Source organism: Fulmarus glacialis, unplaced genomic scaffold, assembly GCF_000690835.1.
Source record: "Fulmarus glacialis isolate BGI_N327 unplaced genomic scaffold, ASM69083v1 scaffold36944, whole genome shotgun sequence".
In the NCBI taxonomy this organism is placed as follows: Eukaryota; Metazoa; Chordata; class Aves; order Procellariiformes; family Procellariidae; genus Fulmarus; species Fulmarus glacialis.
In genome coordinates this window covers 60,147-81,494 of record NW_009210592.1, presented here as the reverse complement: position 1 = coordinate 81,494, position 21,348 = coordinate 60,147, and the positions used below count along the sequence as shown (strand labels likewise).

The 21,348-nt window shown below is 37.4% G+C and overlaps 1 protein-coding gene across 1 annotated transcript in view; it reads right to left on the bottom strand.

Moving 5' to 3' along the window:
* The window catches only part of LOC104076380 (protein furry homolog), a 32,945-nt gene that overhangs the window by 3,243 nt on the left and 8,354 nt on the right, over positions 1-21,348 (bottom strand). Inside the window, exons 3-8 of the mRNA XM_009577218.1 lie at positions 14,373-14,426; positions 4,869-5,008; positions 2,820-2,910; positions 2,335-2,414; positions 2,137-2,217; positions 313-481 (exon numbers count right to left, since the gene is read on the bottom strand). Coding sequence (XP_009575513.1) covers positions 313-481; positions 2,137-2,217; positions 2,335-2,414; positions 2,820-2,910; positions 4,869-5,008; positions 14,373-14,426 — 615 coding nt within the window. The remainder of the gene's footprint in view (positions 1-312; positions 482-2,136; positions 2,218-2,334; positions 2,415-2,819; positions 2,911-4,868; positions 5,009-14,372; positions 14,427-21,348) is intronic.

Here is a 21,348-nt window from a genome sequence, read left to right as displayed (position 1 = left end):
CAGGGACACAGGGCAAGGAACAGCTGCGCGATGGCACGGTGGAAGGTCTGGGGTCTACAGAACGAAAACTCTTTTTGTTGGAGGGTGAGATGTGGGGATTAGGGGTATAAGGCTGATGAAAAGTCGGTATGGAATGATGCACTCCAGAGACTGGAGACTGGAGTGCTGAGGTTCAGAACAAACAGAAAGTAGCTGCGCATACATTTATATGGGAATGACATGTGGAAAATATCCTGGTGTATTACAGGAGAGATGCAGGGGAGCCCATTCTAAAAGGTCTGGGAACCACAGTTATATACTTAGGAATTTTACCTGCATAAACTGAAGAGAAGCTTCAAAGTCCTCCACAGGATACATCTTAATGCGAAAGAATTTCATTCCCATTATAAGACTGATAATACTTTGAACTATATATGGGCTTTGCTCTTTATGCCGTAACTCTTTTAACTCCGCCATGAATTTCTTCTTTACAGCAGGAAATCTATGAATTCACGTTGGTTAGTTACAAAAAAGTATAGATTCATATTTGAAATATATTGTAAGGTATATAAATGGGGAAAAACCTAAAGAAGATTCAACCTTGGTCAGTGTGTGAAGAGATTTCTTTTTGCTTGGTTTTCTTTCACTTCTGATAAACTCAGAAAAGAAAACGAAGGGTACAGCCTGATCTTAGGCCCTCTGCATAACCACATCTTTCCAATTATTTTCTTACCATGCCCCTTTTTTACATAAGAGCTAACAGTATCATTAGAATAACCCACTCACATGTTTTTCAAAAATCCAAGATGAAAGATAGTTTTCTTGCAAGTACATGCAATGTTTTTAAATGCTTAAATGATAACCATGAAAATATTCAGATAGGCTATTCCTCCCTTCAGGTTTTTTATGTAGCCATTACAGTAACACTTAAGCATTAACTACAATAATTTGGGATGGGGTGGTCTGCGACCATTTTTGATCTTCCCCATGATTTTATTGGAGATGTCTTTTGAGACAATATGTCCACAAAAAATAACATATAGGAAGATCATCCAACAGGATCTCCTGTCCTTTTTGAGACAAAATGAAAAGAATATAATTTTCATGGGCAGGTGTAGCACGTAACAACCTGTTGTTACTACCTCTGATAGGGAACACAGGATAGTTGAAAAAAACAGGTTGGCAGGAAGAAGCCCTCCAGTGGTAGTAACATCTTAGCAAGACCCTTCAGAATTGGAGGAGAGGAACTATTTATGGAGAACAGGTATGTTTTGTCTTTGACAGTCAACTTGAAGCTTTGGATCCAGACGTCACTTCCCCTTTTGCCTTCGACCCAGCCAATTTAGAAGCCCGGGTCTTAGCTGAAGTCTGTGAAAGTCATATGATTTCCAGGAACTCAAACTGGTTTGCCTACATGAAGCTCAAAAAATAATTTTGGTTAAGTTGATTGGTCTTGTAGAACAGACTCACTCTCAGCAACACTAAGAAGTCAGGAGACAGAGATCACTGACATGGATCTATGTTGGGGCAGTGAATTTCAGTCTTCTGCTTAGTTTGTGCGATAAGCGTGTCACAAGACATTATATCGGGTACATGAATTTCTGAATATATCTGCTTCCATATTCAAAATTTAAGACCGGATTCCACAAAGTGTTTTCTGTCTTTACTGCGCCATCTGCGCTAAGAAGTGCAGGATGAAGGATTTAGAAGCAGTTGCATTAAGTTCTAAACTGAAATAACTGCAGAGAAACTTTAAAATGCTGCTATGCTGCAGTATAGCCATTTTTAGGTTTGCCCAGATACAGAAAAAATAGCATATAGAAAAAAGATTAATTAAAATAGCTCTCTTCAGCCCTTTGGGCTTTCCACAGATGTCATCGCTGAGATAAGAAAAATAATGCTAGTAGTCCAATAGTAGTTTGAATAAATTCAGCTGTAGTCTAGTTGAATTTATTCAGTATCACTGGACTAGATCCAGAAAGCCTGTGATTCCCTAAAGTTCTATGCTCTAGAACACCTGGATGAACAGAGGGCCAGTGAGCTGAATGATTTATTCCTACACTACCTTTTAAAAAAGTGAGAAAATAAGAATATTCATACGCTAAGCAAGTAAAACTACTCAGATTTCCATTATGTATGATATTCAATTTTACTTACTTTGCTTGAGCTAGAACACCTATTACTTCTGCATACAAATCTGCAACAATGTGCATATTTCCAGTGTTAGGACCAAGGTACCTAGTAAGAGACAAGCAAGAATTCTTGGCTGAGAAAGCATCCTGCTTAAACCACTACAATTAAAAAATTCAGCAAATAATTTTTTTCATAGAATTTTTGTGTGAAAAAGAGCCTTACCCTTCTTTGTATTTAAAGTGCTTGAAAGCCAAGTTAATAACATCATGTACCAAACTGTCTATTACAGGATGAAGTGGAATCTGAAAACACAAAGTAAAATGTAACTGGTATGCATATATTACACTTCAAGCTGCATACCTTAGTGCTTGTATTACTCCTGGGTTAAATACGGTATCAGCTGACATAGCATCTAGCTAACAAAACAGCTGAAATGAGCCAGCCATTTAAAGTTTATTTAGTATTGAAGAGAAATAAATACTTTAGCTCTAAAGACTTGGCAAAGGCTGTAGAGCTGTATTCTGTAGAGCACAGAATACTATGTATCCTACAGGTGCAAGAAAGACAGCAATAAATAAGCATGCAGGATGTATCTCATGTTTTTATTAGACTCTTAAAGACAGAAATAGAAAGAAGAATCCTAAAATTAGGTTGTATTGGTAATTTCCATCATTTATTAGTTAATGAATAATTTAAGAACTCCATACCTGTTTCAAAACTTCTATTAATACTAAAGAAAAAATAAAATCAATAGCCAGATCTCTTCTCTCCATTAAATAATCCCTCTGCTGTTCATCACTGCAAAATCAAAACAGGAAACACAGTATTTCTGAGATGTGTCATAATTCATATTATATGCCTTCCTCTATTACACAAATACAGATAACAGGGGATTGTGTTCTACTTTTTAAACTGCATTTCAGAAAGTAATGCACTGATATGCTTTTAAAATCTGAGATAAATAGACCAAATCTAACTTGTTACTCTCACCTTCTTTCAAATGTTTAAATGTTGCTCTCCATTTCCTCCATCTTTTTTTTCAGTTTAAGATCAAAACAAAACTTTCTCAAGAAAGAAAACGAAACAAAAACAAGGAAACTTTTGGATTCTGTATTCTAACACATGGATTTCATTTCAATTTCCTTGCAACATTTAGACAGTTCTCAATTACACTTTGGAGACAAACATAATAAATTATTTCGTGCTATCAAATTCATATTTAGACTCGTGATGGATTCCGAAAAATGTCTTAAAAGTACAGATAGAGAATTCATAACTAAATTACAGTCTCTTTTTAAAACTGTTCCAGTGCTAGTTTTTAAACTTTGGCATCACTTTTCAAACGTTCAAATACAATCCTTGTGCAGAACAACACAGAGGAATAAATGTCTGAGGTGAGTAGCTTGGAATACAAATACAAAAAATATCCATTTGGATCACCTGATCACAGTTTCAAAATGTACTGAAAAGATGAAATATACAACACTTTTTAAAAATTAAACATTAAAGGGACAGTTCTGCAGTCCGTTTGAAGCAGTTACCACTGATTTCAGTGAGATTTTTGTTCGCATAAATTCAGCACAATTCTTATAAACATTAAGAACTTTACTGATTTCAGTTGTACTTATGTGCTTATAATAAAATATACATTTAAGAGTTCTGCTTGATCAGCGATTAAATAAATTATCCGCATTTTGGTTTTCTTGGTGGAAATAACTGGAAAAAGGACTGGTTATATGTTCTTTCTGTAACACTATCAACTGACAGAGTGGCCTTGGTTCACTGCTAAGCTGACTTTCAACTAGATTTTGGGTAGAGTTCCTGAAAACATCTATTTGTGTACCGGTGGTCTTGTAACAAGTTGAGAGAAAGAGGCACTTCAAGGCAAGGATTCATCTCATGCAAAAGCAGACATCTAACTGATGAATCGTGCCATCGTATTGCCTACTTCCACTGACTTAAGGAGTCTGGAAGAGTCTGATTCAGGTTCATGTCTACCTTGATATTTTAAAACTAGCTCCTACCCCTTCATTCCAGCAACTATTGCCTTCAATAGTTACTGGATTATAATGTAATCCTAATGTGAAGAATTGCCTATGCATTTCCAAACACTAGGTCTGCCAGTGTTGATTCTCCTGCTGCTTCATTGAAGTGTGTACATGTAATACCAAAGTATTCAGAAAAACTGTACATTTGAAGAATATACCTGTACCAAACCTCCATCCTCAATATAAACCAAGAGCAATCTCTTGCCTTATCACTGAGGAACTACTGATACCATAAGAGATCAATATATTTGTTTTGGGGTCTTTATTTTTGTTCGTTTGTTTGTTTTAAGAGCTAAGTCAATGCTGCTAAAGCTCTTCTGACTGATTCACAATTTTTTGGATTGAGGATAGGTGTATGTGAAATTTCTACAACTAAGCAGAATGCTGTATAAAAAAAATCCTTCCAAGAGTCACAGAATTATTGCCCACTCACATGAGTAAAGAAGACAGACACAGTTTATACAAACCAATAGTTACATGACACTACAGCTTCCAAAACAGCAGTAAGAAACAGTGTTTGAACTATCAGGAGCATAATTTTAAAGACACAATTACTCCATCCATCCAGAAGCTGAGAGAAAAGTTCCAGAAACAAGCAAAAAAACAACTTTCAAACAACTGTAACCTCACAAGAGCTGATGGGCAAAATGTAATACATTTTACCTTAGAATCTGTCAATAATGCATGTATGCATACTCAAAATCATACCTTTTGGATTTAGTACTTGTTCTTGGTCTGTACTCATGAGATTCATCTTCTATGCCATTCTGTCTTTTATACCAATCAAACAAAGTGCGCAGGATAGAGGGTAGACAGTATTCTGAAAGTGAGCTCATTGAGCTTATTACCTATGGGGAAAATAGAACAAATCAACAAATCAACTGGTGTTCAAGTTTCCCCTCCTCCTTAAAAAAAAAGTACTAATTCAATCGTTAGGCATGTTCTTTCTTGTTTTCATCTCATTTTTGAGATCCATGGTACAAGCAGTGACCTAATATTCTGCATTTCCTGTTGAAACATAAGCAGAAATACAATAATGGGCTGTATGCCGATACTGTCTTTCCATTGATGATACTAAAACGCATTAAAATTGTGTATCATCCTACAACACACCAGAAAACGAACTAGTTCTTCAAGGAGCTTATTTTTATTTGTTACACAATGTTGATTTGAGTTTGAGCACATTATAAGGACAGAAAAAGTGATGAACCAGAGGTACTGTCTCATAGAATCATAGAATCATTAAGGTTGGAAAAGACCTCTAAGATCATCGAGTCCAACCGTCAACCCAACACCACCATGCCCACTAAACCACGTCCCTAAGCGCCTCATCTACACGTCTTTTAAATACTTCCAGGGATGGTGACTCCACCACTTCCCTGGGCAGCCTGTTCCAAGGCCTGACCACTCTTTCAGTGAAGAAATTTTTCCTAATGTCCAATCTAAACCTCCCTTGGCGCAACTTGAGGCCATTTCCTCTTGTCCTATCACTTGTTACTTGGCAGAAGAGACCAAAACCCACCTACCCTACCTTTCAAGTAGCTGTAGACAGTGATAAGGTCTCCCCTCAGCCTCCTCTTCTCCAGACTAAACAACCCCAGTTCCCTCAGCCGCTCCTCATAAGACTTGTGCTCCAGACCCTTCACCAGCTTCGTTGCCCTTCTCCGGATACGCTCCAATTTCAATGTCCTTCTTGTAGTGAGGGGCCCAAAACTGAACACAGGATTCGAGGTGCGGCCTCACCAGGGCCGAGTACAGGGGCAGGACCACCTCCCTACTCCTGCTGGCCACACTATTTCTGATACAGGCCAGGATGCCGTTGGCCTTCTTGGCCACCTGGGCACACTGCCGGCTCATGTTCAGCCGGCTGTCAATCAGCACCCCCAGGTCCTTTTCCTCATGGGATGTATCTGACTGCTGGATGCCCCTCCTGAAGCTCAGAATGTATTGACAATCCCCACAAGCTCTGCAATAATCTTAACCAACTGAATGTGCAGATGCATCCATCCTACTATAATTAGGCTGACACACCTGATGATAACTTAGACTTCTCTTTATATATAGGAAAATGTTTACAGTTTCCCCTGTCTTTGTGTGCACAAATAAGTAAAACAAAGTTTAAAATTATTCCTTTAAAGTTCCTGATTAAACAGGTCTATTGGCATACTGGAAAAGAAGATTACTGTTCACTCAGTATAAACTGTGTCACCAATTACAGAAACGTTACAGAACATGTTACTACTGAACTATGACTTAAACTTCCTATTGCAGGAAACCATAAAGCTGCAAAACATGAAAAGATCAAAAGCTAGGGTGAAAAAAAGACCCATTATTATACAAGAGGATTATATATGTATTGCAACTGAATATTTACAGCTACTTCGTTTGTGTACATTCGAAGAAAATAGAAAACCGCTATTTAAAATAGGAATAAATTACTGATCTGGAGATTTGTGACCACGTCAAGATCATGCAGGGCTTGATCCTGCGAAGTGCTGAGTAGCAGGAGCGAAATGCTGAAGTATGTACTTCATGTCAAGTACACTGATTAGATCATTAACTCTGTCAGGTTTATCTACCTGCTTAAACTTAAACCAGCACGTTTCAGTGCTTGTGGAACAACAACAGTAGAGTTTAATGTCTCGTATAAGACCAAGCTTGTGTGAAGTCTGAGACTAAGACAAGAGCAAAACTGGGAGACCGAGCACCCTACATACAATTCCCAAACACTGCTAAAGCCTTAGATGACAACTTTTGTGGATGACAGTTAGTTTAGATCAGTAACTCTGATCTCTTTTGCAGCTTTTCAGCCTCAGAATTTAAATAATTCACAGTGATGTTGTGGTCTAAAGTTAATGAGCATAAAGTATTATTGTTTTGATTGGATTCAGGTATTATGGCCTAAAGTTAAACATAGAGCATTAGAAAGCTATAACAACTGCCCCTGTAAAAATAAAAGTTTCTGTAAAAGTACTATTTTAGGAAAGCTTTCAATCCAGTGTTTCCAGTATGTTTTATTACCTGAAATATGAAACAAGTTGCTGTGGAAGATGGCATGAAGGCACTGCTTGCAGCAGTGACAGGAGGCCTTTCATGAAGAATTACTATAGCAGCCTAGGCTCAATTATACCAAAGCCTTCAAGCATAAGACTTCAGATAAATACTTAGAATACATAAATCACCTAGTGTCAGTGCAAACTATTCACTACCAACTCAGAGCGCTTAGACATTTCTATCACTTCTCTGTTGTTTTCCAAAAGTTTTTCTGAAGCTGGCATAACACCAGTTGTTAAATATGAGATGCAGTGAAAAAGCGTTTGCTGGGAAAGGCTAGAATAGACCTAAATATCTTTTAAGAGATCACAATATTTAACTATAAGTGAAAAGTTGTTTCAATCAGGTCTTCCTGCATGTTCACCGACATATGTATCAATGCTGTTCTCTAAACCCCAGCTACACAATTTCACTCACCACAAGAAGTCAAAGTGTTTCCTGTTAAATCTCCTCAAGCCATACTTTCTCCGCTGAATTTACAGTGTGTGTCTGTAGTAGGGATAAAAGGTCAATATAGCTTTTTTTTTAATCTTTCTGTCACTGCACTTTTAAGACAGGAAGGAAGGGTGGACTGGGCAAAGACCTGGCTCTCAGGGAACAGGAAGGGAGGGAAGTCTAGCCAGCGTGTTGGTTACTCAACCCTTTCATTTACTGGAAGTAAGTCCAGGAGTGAGATGAATTCTAGCTCTGTGCTGCTCCTGAAAGGGAGTGCACAGATGTACAAATATGTCCCTGTTGGACAAATGATCATGTTCTTCCATCATAAATGAACTACCTACTGTATACCTTAAGGATAAGAAAGCTGCACAAGTAGGGAGCTGTTTAAAACTTGTGTTCACAGAGCATTAAATATACTTTATGTAAATGCTTAGTATTTATTTTGGACTAATATGTAAGAGTAAATTTAATGAAATTCTGCCCAGATAGCTTGCTACAATTTATATACTTTCATAAAAGTCTTGCTATATTGTCAAAATACAAATACAAGAAATATTTCCACTAACAGCAGATAGATGCTGATTTTTTTTTATTTCACATACGAATTTCTATGTGCTTTAACAGCAAATATATTTAAAACTGCATTCAGTTTCCAACAGTATCATTAACTTCTTGGCTCTGCATTCTTTTCATATAACATATATGTCAGTATGTACGTTAAATGTGCATTTTATTGCCATTTTAATAATGCAGAATTGCAGTACTTCATTTTTGCATAGTGTTGGTTTATTTTTTGTAAATCTATCATTTGCACAGTGTCTGCATATTCTGTCTTCAAATTGTTGTTGTGTAGATTCCAAATAATGGACATAAGGAGTGAGATTTTACACCTTCTATCAATGCTACTGAAAGCAGAATTTGATAAACATTGTCTTAACTATATCTAGGATACCCATAGCCATGCGATAATGTCTTCCCTTCATTCAATGTTTTTTCCACTTCATGCATGTCTATAACAAAGCCCCATAACTACAAACAATACAGATTCAAGGAAAGTAACAGCTGCAATGAAATCCTTGTTCCTTGAAATCAACAGCAAAACTCTCATGGACCACAGTTAAAACCAGGATTTCACATGCAATATATGTAATTAAGGAGATAAAGTTAACATTTCTTATTCCAAATACTCTAGACTGGGGCAGGAGGAAGGTGGAAAGATGAACTGCACTACGCTCTAATCAAAGCAGCTACATGCTCTAATTCTGTTGGACCCTTTGAGACAAAACTTTTTTTTCTGCTAATGATAGATCTCTAAATAAGTCAACTCTAATTGAAAAAAATGTAAAATGAAACATTAGGAGCAAATAATGCAGTTGTGTTTGTGTAGATCTCCTTTCATTCACATCTCTGTTCTAAGCATTTTTTTGGACAGTCCTATGATGTTAAATGTCCCTGGGAACTGTTAAAACTGATATCTATTAAGTTGGACTCACTCACTAGTTTTCACTTATGGCCTTGGTTTTGTGAGTGAAGAAACCGGATTTTTTTATACCATAATTTTGTAGATGGGTAATTTCACCTAGCTTGCTTATACATTAGCAATGTTCATGGCTGTTTTACTGCCAGGATAACAGTTTACATGAAAACCCATTTATTTCTAGTGTGCAGCAAGTTCAGTTCTGAACGTGTTACCTTTAATTTTGCCTTCAGGTTTACTTCTTTACACACTGCTTCAACCCAGACCTCTGATCAGGAGCCAAGGGTTGCTCTATGACCCCATGACCACCATTTCTTATACTTCCTCTACCACATGCCCTTCTGCTGGTGAAGAAGGACAATGTGTAAAATGGAGGGAAGGAGAAAACACAAAAGGGGCCAACTGCAGTGCTACTGCAATGATGACGACATCATTACTCCCTTACTACATCTAACAAATATAATATTGGAAGGGAATAATTATCAGCATGTCATTTACCACATTGAGGCTGTTATGAAAAAGGGACACTTAATCATTAATATGTTGCTTAGTGTCTTATTTATTTATATTTGTATTTTCCACATCTTTTATTACTACATTTTTATTTTCCTGTTTTTAGCTTGACCTATTTTTTGCTTCCATCTCCTAAAAGTATATAAAACATTAAATGTTTTTGCTTTCCAATCTGTGTTCTCCAACCTAATGCACCTCTAAGAAGAGAGCAGTATAACTAAAATGAGCACTAATTTTTGTGCAGTTTATGCTGAAACTCTTGCAACAGGCACCTCATATAGAGAGTTTCATATGAAAACTAACTCTTGCTGTTACGTTTTCACTTCCATGGCCAAAACTTTACACTAATTTTGTATTTTCATATGGAAAATGTCTGCAGGTTGGTCCACGATTACACAGTGCTCTTTTTCTGCCTCCAGTGTCGTCAGTTCACAGAACATTTATATACCATGGTAAGAACAGAAGATACTTTAGTAGGGGCTGAGAAAAGACTAATAAAAATGTTTCCTTGAGTGAGGATAAGCCTCCTGGATAATTATGGTTTTCTTCACCCTAGCTTTTGATCTGTTCATGTACTGCAACTTTACGGTTTCCTGTAATAGGAAGTTTGAGTCATAGTTCAGTAGTACTATGTTTAATAACATTTCTGTACTTGGGGACACAAAGCATGCTAGTGCTGGAGCAGTAATGCTCTTTGCCAATAGGCAACTAGAGTTGTCTAATCAAGAACTTTTAAAACATGATTTTAAATATACTATAAAGATATTTAAAACCATATGTAAAAACTGTTTCGTTTCCTGTATATATTTTCTTTATATACATGCACACCTAAAAAGGAAAATACAGTCAGTGTAAGGAATCCAGTTTGTTAAGCTAATGGTGAGACATTCTGCAAGTCAGGATAAGTAAGATTACTTCATACATTGCTCAAGATACTATTATGAGTTTGAGGAGGGTGATGCAATTGGCAGCCAGACAGAACCCACAGGACAATACTGTCTGCCTAACAGGAGGCACTGACACTACATCCATGGAGAGAAACAGCTCTGCCTGTGCACAGACAGGTCCCTAAACGCTGGATCCATCACCACCATCACAACTAGCACTGGTGCTTGAGAATGGGCAGGAAAAAATGCCAGTTCTCAGAGAGCCAGAGATAAAGCTGTTTAGGGAAAGTAAGCAATGCTTTCGGAATCGTTTTAAATCATTCGGGGGTTTCAATGTTAAACTTACTGCTGATTACTCTGGGTAGCTAAAGTTCCATTCTGCTCACTGTAAGTTACTGCAAAGAGGGGTTTTTGGCTGGTTTTTTCCACCTCTGAAGCTGACTTGCAAAAGGCAAATTTTAAATCAGGTCATGCCTTACTTTTGCTGCTTTTTAATTTACAGTTAGATGATGCAGCTCAGGTATTTTAAAGTGACTAGTGATCTGGTCACTTCAGCATCACCTATCAATTTCATTCAAATTGAACAGAGATAATTTTGATAAAGTCCAAAAAAGAAAATTAGGTTCCTTCGACAGTGTGCCATTTTTGATGCCTTAAAATTTAAAGTCAAAATTATTAGACACCCCTTGAAAATGTTTGTTCATGGGGATTCTCCCTCTTTTCCTCCTTCATTTCCATAGTAAAAATGCCAGGAATGTAATGTGTGGCCTTTCCTGTTTTTGCTAGATGACTTTATGTGTTCCAGGAATAAATACCGAAGCTTTCCACACTTACCTGGAAGAGAGAACCAAGGGATTATCATAGAATCATAGAATAGTTTGTATTGGAAGGGACCTTTAAAGGTCATCTAGTCCAACCCCCCTGCCATAGGCAGGGACATCTTCAACTAGATCAGGTTGCTCAGAGCCCCGTCCAACCCGACCTTGAATTTTCCAGGGATGGGGCATCTACCACCTCTCTGGGCAACCTGTGCCAGTGTTTCACCACCCTCACTGTAAAAAATTTCTTCCTTCCATCTAGTCTAAATCTACTCTCTTTTAGTTTAAAACCATTACCACTTGTCCTGTCACAACAGGCCCTACTAAAAAGTTCAACCTGGTCTTCCTTCATCCTATAGGCTCTTTAAATACTTGAGTTAACTTAAAAACTAAAACTTAAATGGCTTGTCTTAAAAGCACATGCCACCTTACCTGGATTTTAGTATCATGTGGAATCATGATCTTCAGAGTTTTCCAGGTAGACCACACCTTCATTTTTAATATCAGCAAAATTACCCATATTTTCGTGACAACTTTATAATACTGACATGTTATCATTTGCAAAACAGCTTTATAACACTGAGATGTACTGACTTAATCTACCCAGTGAAACATGCCAAGTAAAGAAAGACTTTTTGCTCTATCTTTCTGTCTCTACTCTAGCTGAATTCTATCAAATCTCTACGATGTATTTCAAATTTTTGAATGAAAATCTAACTACAATTTAGCCAAACTAAAATGATTTCGGTAAGTATGAACCATGTTCTTGAAAACAGGCTCATCAGTCAGGTACTTTTTAGGTCTCATCTCCCAATCACAGGTGTACATCAATCCCAGGAGCACTAGAACATCTCAAAATGATTGTGCTGTTCAGGCAGAAAACCAATGTGAAACCTGAGAAGGGAAACATTCCCAACAACTCAGGCTGAGGCAGACAGATAGTCTGAAAATTTCAATATCTGAATAGTTTTTTTGGAAAATTTCAAGGAACTGAAAACAAGTTTTTCTGACAGGACGTCTAAGGCTACCTCAGCTCTATACTTTTCTATCAACTCTACGCATAGGTAGGACTCCAGATATGCAGTTAGAAATATATACAAATGTTGTGTATAACAAAATTTGCCTTTGTTTTTTATCAGCATCTGTTTTTTTTCCCCCAGCATTCAGAGTAAATTGCTACAGTTGTTTCACTCTAGGAAGCATTCGCTGTTCTCATTAACTGATCTTGGCTTAATTGTTCAATTTTCTGTCTACCTACCAATAACTAGGAGAAGCATAAGTTTTCTAATTCTTTCTTGTAAAGAGCCACAATTTGCTTAACCATGAATATTTAATCAAGTCACGGCCACCCATTATGTGTTTGTTTAATACACTGCAGGAACAGTATCACAAGGTTTGCATATGGGTGGCTTAATTTGTTTTTCTTTCCCATTTATGTGTGAGACTCTTCCCACAGGAAGGAAAAAATATATACATATAAAATTAAGGTCAGAATACCACAAAAAATTTCATTAGGCAGCTAGGGACTACTCACAAAGCAGCCTCCTTTAGCCCACAGTGGCTGGCTCCCCTGCGGGGTCCCTCTGTGATCAGCGAGGCGGACAGGGCAATGCAGAAGTCCTACTGTTTGCCTCCTGCTCTGAACAGCCCTCCGAGCAGGCTACCTCTCACCAAAAAGCAGCTACAGAACAATCTAGAGAGCATCACTTTGTCAAGCTAAAATTATGAAGTGAGCCTTTGTGAACACCAGTGGGGTTCTCACAAGGTATCTTTGCTTCTGGTGCAATGTATCTAATATCCCAGAACACAAAAACAATGTGTTAAATTCATTTGAGATTCTGAAGTCCTACCCATACCTATCTCCTCTCCTGAAGTTAAGTTAATCAATATGGTACCTGCAGCTTATGGCATTAGCCACAGTTGCTTTCAGAGTTGTTGCTGTTGCTGCTGCTTCTGCTATGTCTTTCTGTCCTGTATTTCTGGCACTGCTGGCAGCACAGTGGTGTAGGCAGCCATGGAGTTAGCAGCAATGGCAACAGCAACGGCAGCTGAGGCAGGAATGGCGGAGCAGCAAATAACTTTGTTGCTTATAATACACCTTGAGTTTACCCCTCCTCCTTGTTGGGAGTGAGTTTTGGCATCCTTTATGCAAACTTAAACTCTTTAGCACCTATCTTTCTTTATTTCAAAATAGGTTACTTATGTAGGAATTTTTTCTAGACACTTTTTTTTTTAAGAAACAGACTGCTGACAAAAATTCATTCTCTTATACCATCATTAAAAAGTGTGTATATTTCTGTTGGTTTTATTTTTGTACTTGTCCCATGTCCCTTACATAATCAATTTATTATTCTAATGCCAGATATAAACTTCATTTCATTAATTACAATTTCATTGTTTTAGTAAATGAAATCTAATTCATGATACAGATTCTATTTTAGTTTTTAATTCTTTTTCCCTGCCATTTTTCTCTAATTTTTATTTACCTTATTTATCCTGACAACTGAATTTATGCTTAATTTTAAATACAACAGGTTGGCTCAGCCTACATGAAGTGCAGCATACATGTAAGTCATGCCGGGTCATAGCTACAGAGACAAAATAGACTGATGAGACTGATGGCAATGACAATGATTCTAAAGGCCCTCATATTAACCATAAGAAAAACCCCATAAAAGAAAGGCCGGGGGCCATGCGCCTGTTTCAAAAACCAGATATCCTGAAAAAATACAGTTTGCTTCGAAACCTCCACCAGGGGAAACAGCCAGGAAATAACACATGTGCCTAATACACTGTAAAAAGCAAGAAGTTTTATGGCAAAAAAATATTGAGCTTGAAAACGGTGGAAAAATCCTCCTAATTTAAAACCAAGAATGGTTAGGCAAAGCACTCATCATTCTACTAAAGTACATTGAAAGATACTGCTTTTGCAGTATTCAACAATAGCATAAGGACACTAGAGTGCCTTCCAAGTATTTGTCTTACAGCCTGAGGAATGGAAATAATATAATTTCAAGTGCCTTACTTGATCAAACTGGGGGTCCTCTCCTCGTTGCAGAGATTTGGTCAGTGGTTTCTCCTAAAAGAAAATGTATTAAATATGTATTACTTAAGATCAATACTATGATATATTCTGTCAACTCTACTATTATTTTTTTCTTAGATTTTTACTCACATAATTTGTCTCCTGACCAGTTTCATGCTGGAGATACTGTTTGTTTCATATGCAAAGGAGACCTCTGCACACATATGACCTAATACTGACAGACTGTCTTTAGTGTTTTTAGTGTTCTTCCAAGAAAGAAAAGGAGTTACTTAGTGCTCACATGGATGATAAATTCTTTCAGAATCCTAAAAAGCACCTGGTATTTCCTCTAATACATAACCAAAGAGCTCTATTTAGCCACATGATGTACCTTCTTGTTATAATACTACCAGGCCATACAAACATGATCATAGATATAGTGCATCATCCAGCACATACTGAAGGAAAGGTGATTTTAGAAGAATCAAATACCATAGAGTTCATTTTTAAGGAAGATAACTGTGGAAAAAATGGCTGTATTACTCATTAAAAAAAAAAAAGGCATTTTTTAAATGGAAGCAGATTTTCAGGAGACGTTCTCAGAGTACCTGAGAAAGCCAAGGAGAACTGCCCAACTCTGAAAGAGTCACCACATGGGAACATGCATTCACCTTTATGGCTTTTTTGCCAAGCAGGCTCAATTACTGAGGCATGTAGACATACATAGTCTGGTATTCTAGATATATGCAACAGTATACAAAATATGACTCTTCTAAACCACAATGAAAATAAACAATACACGAAGGCAGATGACAGTCTGAAAAACACTGTCACAATTCTGCACTGAATTGTACTACTGTTGCTGGTGTCTGAAACGTGCCAGCGCCTTATTCTTTTGTAAATCATGCATCTTTCTTCTCCTACAGCTGCAAGATCAGGGCTCTCCCACCAACTCAGCATGAGATTTTCTGTTCAGCTTTCAGCTAACTGTTACACTTATCAGCATCTGTTAATGTATCAGGCAAAATACCATCACTGCCAGGGGATGTGAGTTGCAAAACAAAGAAATCTGTAAAGCTGCTGAGATATTGGAACAGAAAGACTTGAGGGGGTCCAAAGATTTCTATTATTTAATGTTTCTCTCTGGAGAAAATGATGTCCAGTATAATCTGCTGACTGATTTTGAAATTAATTATGCTGATCCACTTGTAATGCCAGCTGGCAAGGAGGTTGGCTGCAGGGTGACTGCAGTATCCCCTGACTACTTACCAAATAGAAAAATAAACAAAATGTTTTCTACTGAGTCACTGATTTATCCAGGACAGTCATCAATATTTTTCCTTGTTATCTCTAATGTCTACAGTGACTCCTCCAGGTTACATTAATGGCACAACAACTATTAATTAGAACTTTATGACAGATTATTGGTCATGAACAGACACAGTAAAAACTTGTAGCCCAGAAACAGACACAACACCCCTTACCTGCAGTCCTCCTCCTCAATCAGTAACTTGGGGCTACCCTACCTAGTCGTGTCTCATGGGAGGACAATACTTCTTTTGTCTATTGGCGCACACTGAAAAGGACAATAGATAATCTTTCAAAAGTAGTGTTCAATTTATTTAAAAGATTCTTAAGTTTTCATGGGTCCTGGACAAATCAATGTCCTGAGAATTAGTGCAGATTAGGAAAAAAAAAAAACACCACACAATCTTTTTTTTTCTTAAATTTCTGATTCTGTTACAGAAGGCTTCTGTTACCACAGAGACATTTCTTAAGGTCTGTTTCAATAAAAAGGGCTTTGGCATCCAGAAGCTTTGCGTTCCAGTGCCCAACGCTGCAATGCTTGGCTTTCAGAGTAGTATCTAAAATCCTGCAGAAATGTATTCAGTGTTTCAGGCAGAAATGAGGTGTGGGATTCCTCTTCACAGGCTGATCTATAAGGTGGACACAGCTAAATGAGACAAAACATGCCCTGGGAACCCAGGTCTGGAACTGCAATCCTGAAAATGTCCTAATCACCTGTTGCCTGTCTCTGGAAGCACACACACCTCACAAATACTTCAGTTTCTGACAATGATATTCCCCAGGGACTGTGTTTCTAAGTTAGTAAAGATCCCTCCATTTTCACAAGGCCATACAACTCGTCTCTTGCACTGTTATAGGCGACTAGACCAAACTGTGGTACATTCACCTAAAGAAACCGTTCACAAGCCATGCAACAGACTTGGTCGCAGCAGAAGGCAGCTCTGGGATGGAGACCAGCCAAGGACACCTAGCAAAAGCCAGGAAGGGTTCTGCTGCCTTAACGTCTCAATGTCTCCCGTCTAGGGCTTTAACTGAAACCTTTTTCTTCCCTTCATCCCACTCTGTACCTACTGCTGTTCTGGCCGCTTCCCTTCTCCTCACACTTTTACAAGGCAGCAGCTGCTGCTGCAGCTGCTCTGCCTCTTCTTCATCCCCCTGTTCGGGTTGCTGCTGTTGCTGCTTTTTCCTCGACTCTTTCAAAGTACGGCTCTGCCACTGACTCTGCCTGCAGCGACTGCTGCGACGGCTCAGCCCGGCTGGACCCAAGCTGACCCCGTGAAGCCAAGTGTCTCTGCACATCATATCCCCGTTCCGGGAGCAGGGTGCCCACGTCAGACCAACTCATTGCACCCCTGCAGTGAATGGCAATAACCACAGAAAATTATATTTGGGGCTTGGAGATTTGAGAAAACTCAAAGTAGAAGTTATTACTATTTACTGTATTACTATTTATTATTACTAATGATGAGTACTGAATAGATAATGAACTGAATAAAGATAAAGGGCCAGATACAAATATGTTTTTTGGTGTCTAAGTGCTCCTAAAATATAAAAGGATGATCGCTTGCATGATGAGTGTAACACTGACGCTGCTGAGTAAATTCAAAGATAGCTCAACTACATATAGGTGCTTCAAGTGTTCTTCGAAAACAGCATTTTTTATTTATGCAATAGATAATTTCTTCTCATCTACTGTAAACAACTTGCCTATTCTATACCACTTAGTTCTAATATCCTTACAAATTTTCAAATTTCATTTTATGCAGTATTTTCAACATCATTGCTATGGCAGCTATTATATAAAATATATTTATACTCATGGTAGACATTTTCATTATATACCAAAGGTTCAGGACTGGCAAAGACAAGGTTAAAATGTGTAATAAAGTGAAATTGCCTCTAAGTAATAGATTCCATAGCAGTCTATTTACCCTGGAGATACACTTATTTAAAAGTTTTTTAAAAAAATCTTAAAAATGTTTTCCACCCTCAAGGCACTATTTTATTTATTTTCTTGCCCACCCAATTCAGAAATGGCAAAGAGGCCCTTTTATATGATGAGTTGACTCTGTTTGAGTCTCTGTAGCTGTAATACATTCTACAGAAATGTCTTCCAAATCTTGGATGAATAGGTAGGCTGAATTTGGAGCCAAAGCCTACAACCACAAAATATGAATAAAGAAAGTTTTGATTACTCTGAAAGAGCCCATAGCTTTCTGGGCTATAAAAAACATCAGAACATTTCAGAAGAATGGACTCTCAATAATAACATTTCCATTTTTAATCACTAAGTTAAACACCCTTATTTCTTGTTTGAAGTGCTGCCTTCAATTGTATACTCTGTATTTGTTCACGCTGGAAACTCCCATGATATGAATACATGTTAGAATAAGCAGTAAAGATCAGCAAAGACAATTTTGTATTTAATATTTGAAACCACTGTTTTTCAATAAAACTATCTAAACTTTTTGCATCGCCAATGCTGACAAAACAAAATGCTCACCTAAAAATTAATTTCCTTCCTCTGCCTCATTGCTGTTGTGAAAACATTAATAGAATATATTAAAATAGAATACATTGAATATGCAATGGCAAATATATATTTTATCACATTTGCATGCATTAACTAAATGTCATATTTACAAGTTATCTAAAAAATAACATATCAGTCAAACCCCCTATTCACATAGACACACTAACACATTTCTCCAAAGACTGTCAGCTACTTTTAAAGGTTAATATATTAATTCTTTTTCAGGGCTGCTATACAAATATAATTGGGTAAATTTACACAGGAATAGCTTTTCTCGACCACCTGTCACAGAACTGAGTGCTCAGGGAAACATGAAAACTAAAGGATGTTGTAGTGCCTATTAAGCTTCACTATGTCACCATGTTACAATGATATATAATGCCCCTTAAAGTTATTTCTAACCTCAGCAACCATTAGGCACGTTACTCCTACTGAACTATGACTGGATACTGTATTACTGACTGAGATAAAACCCTTCTTTTTATAAGAGCATGGAGGATGCAAGGATATTTTGATACAAAATGTAACTTTTGCACTGCATGCTAAAAAGCAGCCACACGTATTCTACTGAGTAGTCTGCTGGGATGGAAGAGTTATCAAAAGGAAACAGCAGAAGAATGGACCTTTTCATGTAAAATGGAGTAGACATAGACCAACTACTACAGCTAAAATATATATAAAATGCATGTAAGCGCAATCTTAAGAACCAAAAAATCCCCAAGTGTAATTCTTTCCTGCTTACAATGAATCATCACGTAAGCCCCAAAAGAAAATGAACATCTCTGTATTACTCAGCAGGAAAGGAAGGTGGTGTTTTGCAGGAAAAGGTCTGCTCCAAAAATAGCTGGATCAAAGATGCTAAATTTTTAATTTTGCCATTGGTTATTTTGTACATACAAAGATCCGAAAATGTATTACTGTCAATCTTGCGCTCATGTGGTGTGTAAACCATTATCTGTATCATCTAGGAGGAAACCTCATGATGCCAATTTGCTTCTGAAAGCTGGGCATGCGAAACTATTCCACAGAAGAGCACCCACCCTTCAGATGCAGCTGACCTACCAGCCAGTTGCCTCTGAAGGGGACGGTTTGTCTGTCTGGTCCCTGCCTCCATTTCGGCTGTGTGCTCCTGCCTCCTCCCTCCCAGAACGGATCTATGCTGATCCTGCATTGAGCAGGTTCATGCAGCTGAACTTGCAAATATTTACTTCTGTTTTGCCCTCTCAAAAATGGATAGAACAGTCTATGGTCCCATAAAAAAGCTGTTGTACTGAAAATAGTTCCGAACTTCTGGGGAAATAATTTTCATCTCTTCCTTACCTTTTTACTATTTGGGAATTCCCACCACCACCCCAGGAAGCCTAGTTAATTTATACCTAAGCAATTAAGAGAGCCAAGCTTTTTGACTCAAAAGCACAATCTGTTTACTCTGATAGTCTCCCAAATGTCTCCCACCTGGAAATTCTATGAAACAGGCAATTAGTGTCCTGTTTTCACAACCGTTCTTTGCAAGTCAGCAGGTCCTCATGCATAAAAATATAAATTGCCAGTTCAGTGGATGACAACAGAATCTTTGATTTCTCTTGTTGCTCTGCTCAGCATCAATTAGCTGCTAGATACCTCTTTTAAGAGACTGTGTCAGTGACCATGGTACACAGATAGTAAAATAAACAGAAAAGGGGATTTCCTTTATTAACCTTTGAAATTCTAAGCATGCACCGAAAGGAAATTCTAAATGCAAACATAATAAAATAGATATGATAATATAGTTTCAAGAAAACACAACAACTCTGCACAACACAAAATTATAGACTCCAATAATAATGAACTTCATGTAACTTTTGAAAATTAAGTAAAAAAGCTATGCTAATTGTACATGGTATTCCATATGGAGGGAAAAAAGCATATTTCAAGTGGCTACACATGTAAATTATGTATACATGTAAAAATATTCTACATGTCCTATAAATTTTTATTTTAGTAAACTCAGGTTAAAAACCTACTTGTCGTTACAGTTAATGCACAAAAATAATGAAAGGTGCATGTTTAGAAGACAGGCTCAGTATTACTTGGTCTATTCTTTCTCCATGCAATTGCTCTTTTCTTTGTAACAGCTCTTCTCTTTCGTTCACGTGGAAAAGGACGTGCCCAGTAGTACTGTACTGCTGAATACAAAACTATGTAAGAAAACATCAGTTCAGCTTCAAATACAGGTTTTCACTCACAGGCTCTGATTCTCGCCTCTTTGGCATCCACGTCATGTACTGTTCTGACTGAGAGTGATAGCCTTATATCATCACATCATGTGTTACAGGCTAATCTTTGATTATCACATTCTCTGCAAAAGGCATCTTTTACCTATGCTGTCTACGAAAAAAATTAAAATGTGGACACTGAGAAATTTTGGTGATGAGAATGTTTAATTTGAAGTAACTTATGTATCAGAAAAAATGGCCAAACAAGCCAAAGAAATAGCAAATTAATTTTCACTACTGATACTACACAGAAGTGGAGTAAATTCCAAGCAGACTGAAGACAGAAGCAAAATCAGAGATTGCTTTCCAAGCTATTAGATGCACAGTGCAAAAATTAGCATTGCAGCTTTCCCAAAATAACATTGAACTTAAGGAAAAAACCTCACAAGAAACAAATACAAAAGTTTTCTTTCTTTCACTTACCTTGAGCAAACAACTCAAGAACTCTGACATTCTTACCCAATCAGTAAAAAAATTCACAGACATGCCCTCAACTCGGTGTTGATAATAAATGGTCACAAACTTTAAACAAAGGTTAAGTGCTGTTATAGATATACCGGTAACCGAAAAAAAAACCCCAAACAAAAAACCTACTGCTCTCAGCATTCATACCTTCTTTAATATTTTTCCATTGCAAAGTAAGGTGCTTTCTTGTAGGTAGGAAGTAAAAAAAATCCGTTTACTAAGGTGTTTTAAGCTGAAATAAGCTGATGGCTACCAGTGGACCAGTTCTGAAAGAAATATTTTAAATACATGCTTTTGTAAAATCTGGAAAGTTGAAAACAGTACTGAGGATGACTTTACTGAAATTTGAGGTACACTCTAGCACAAGCAAGAAAGGAAATTTTATTGGCTGTTTATTTTCAGAGTTTTGTGTTAA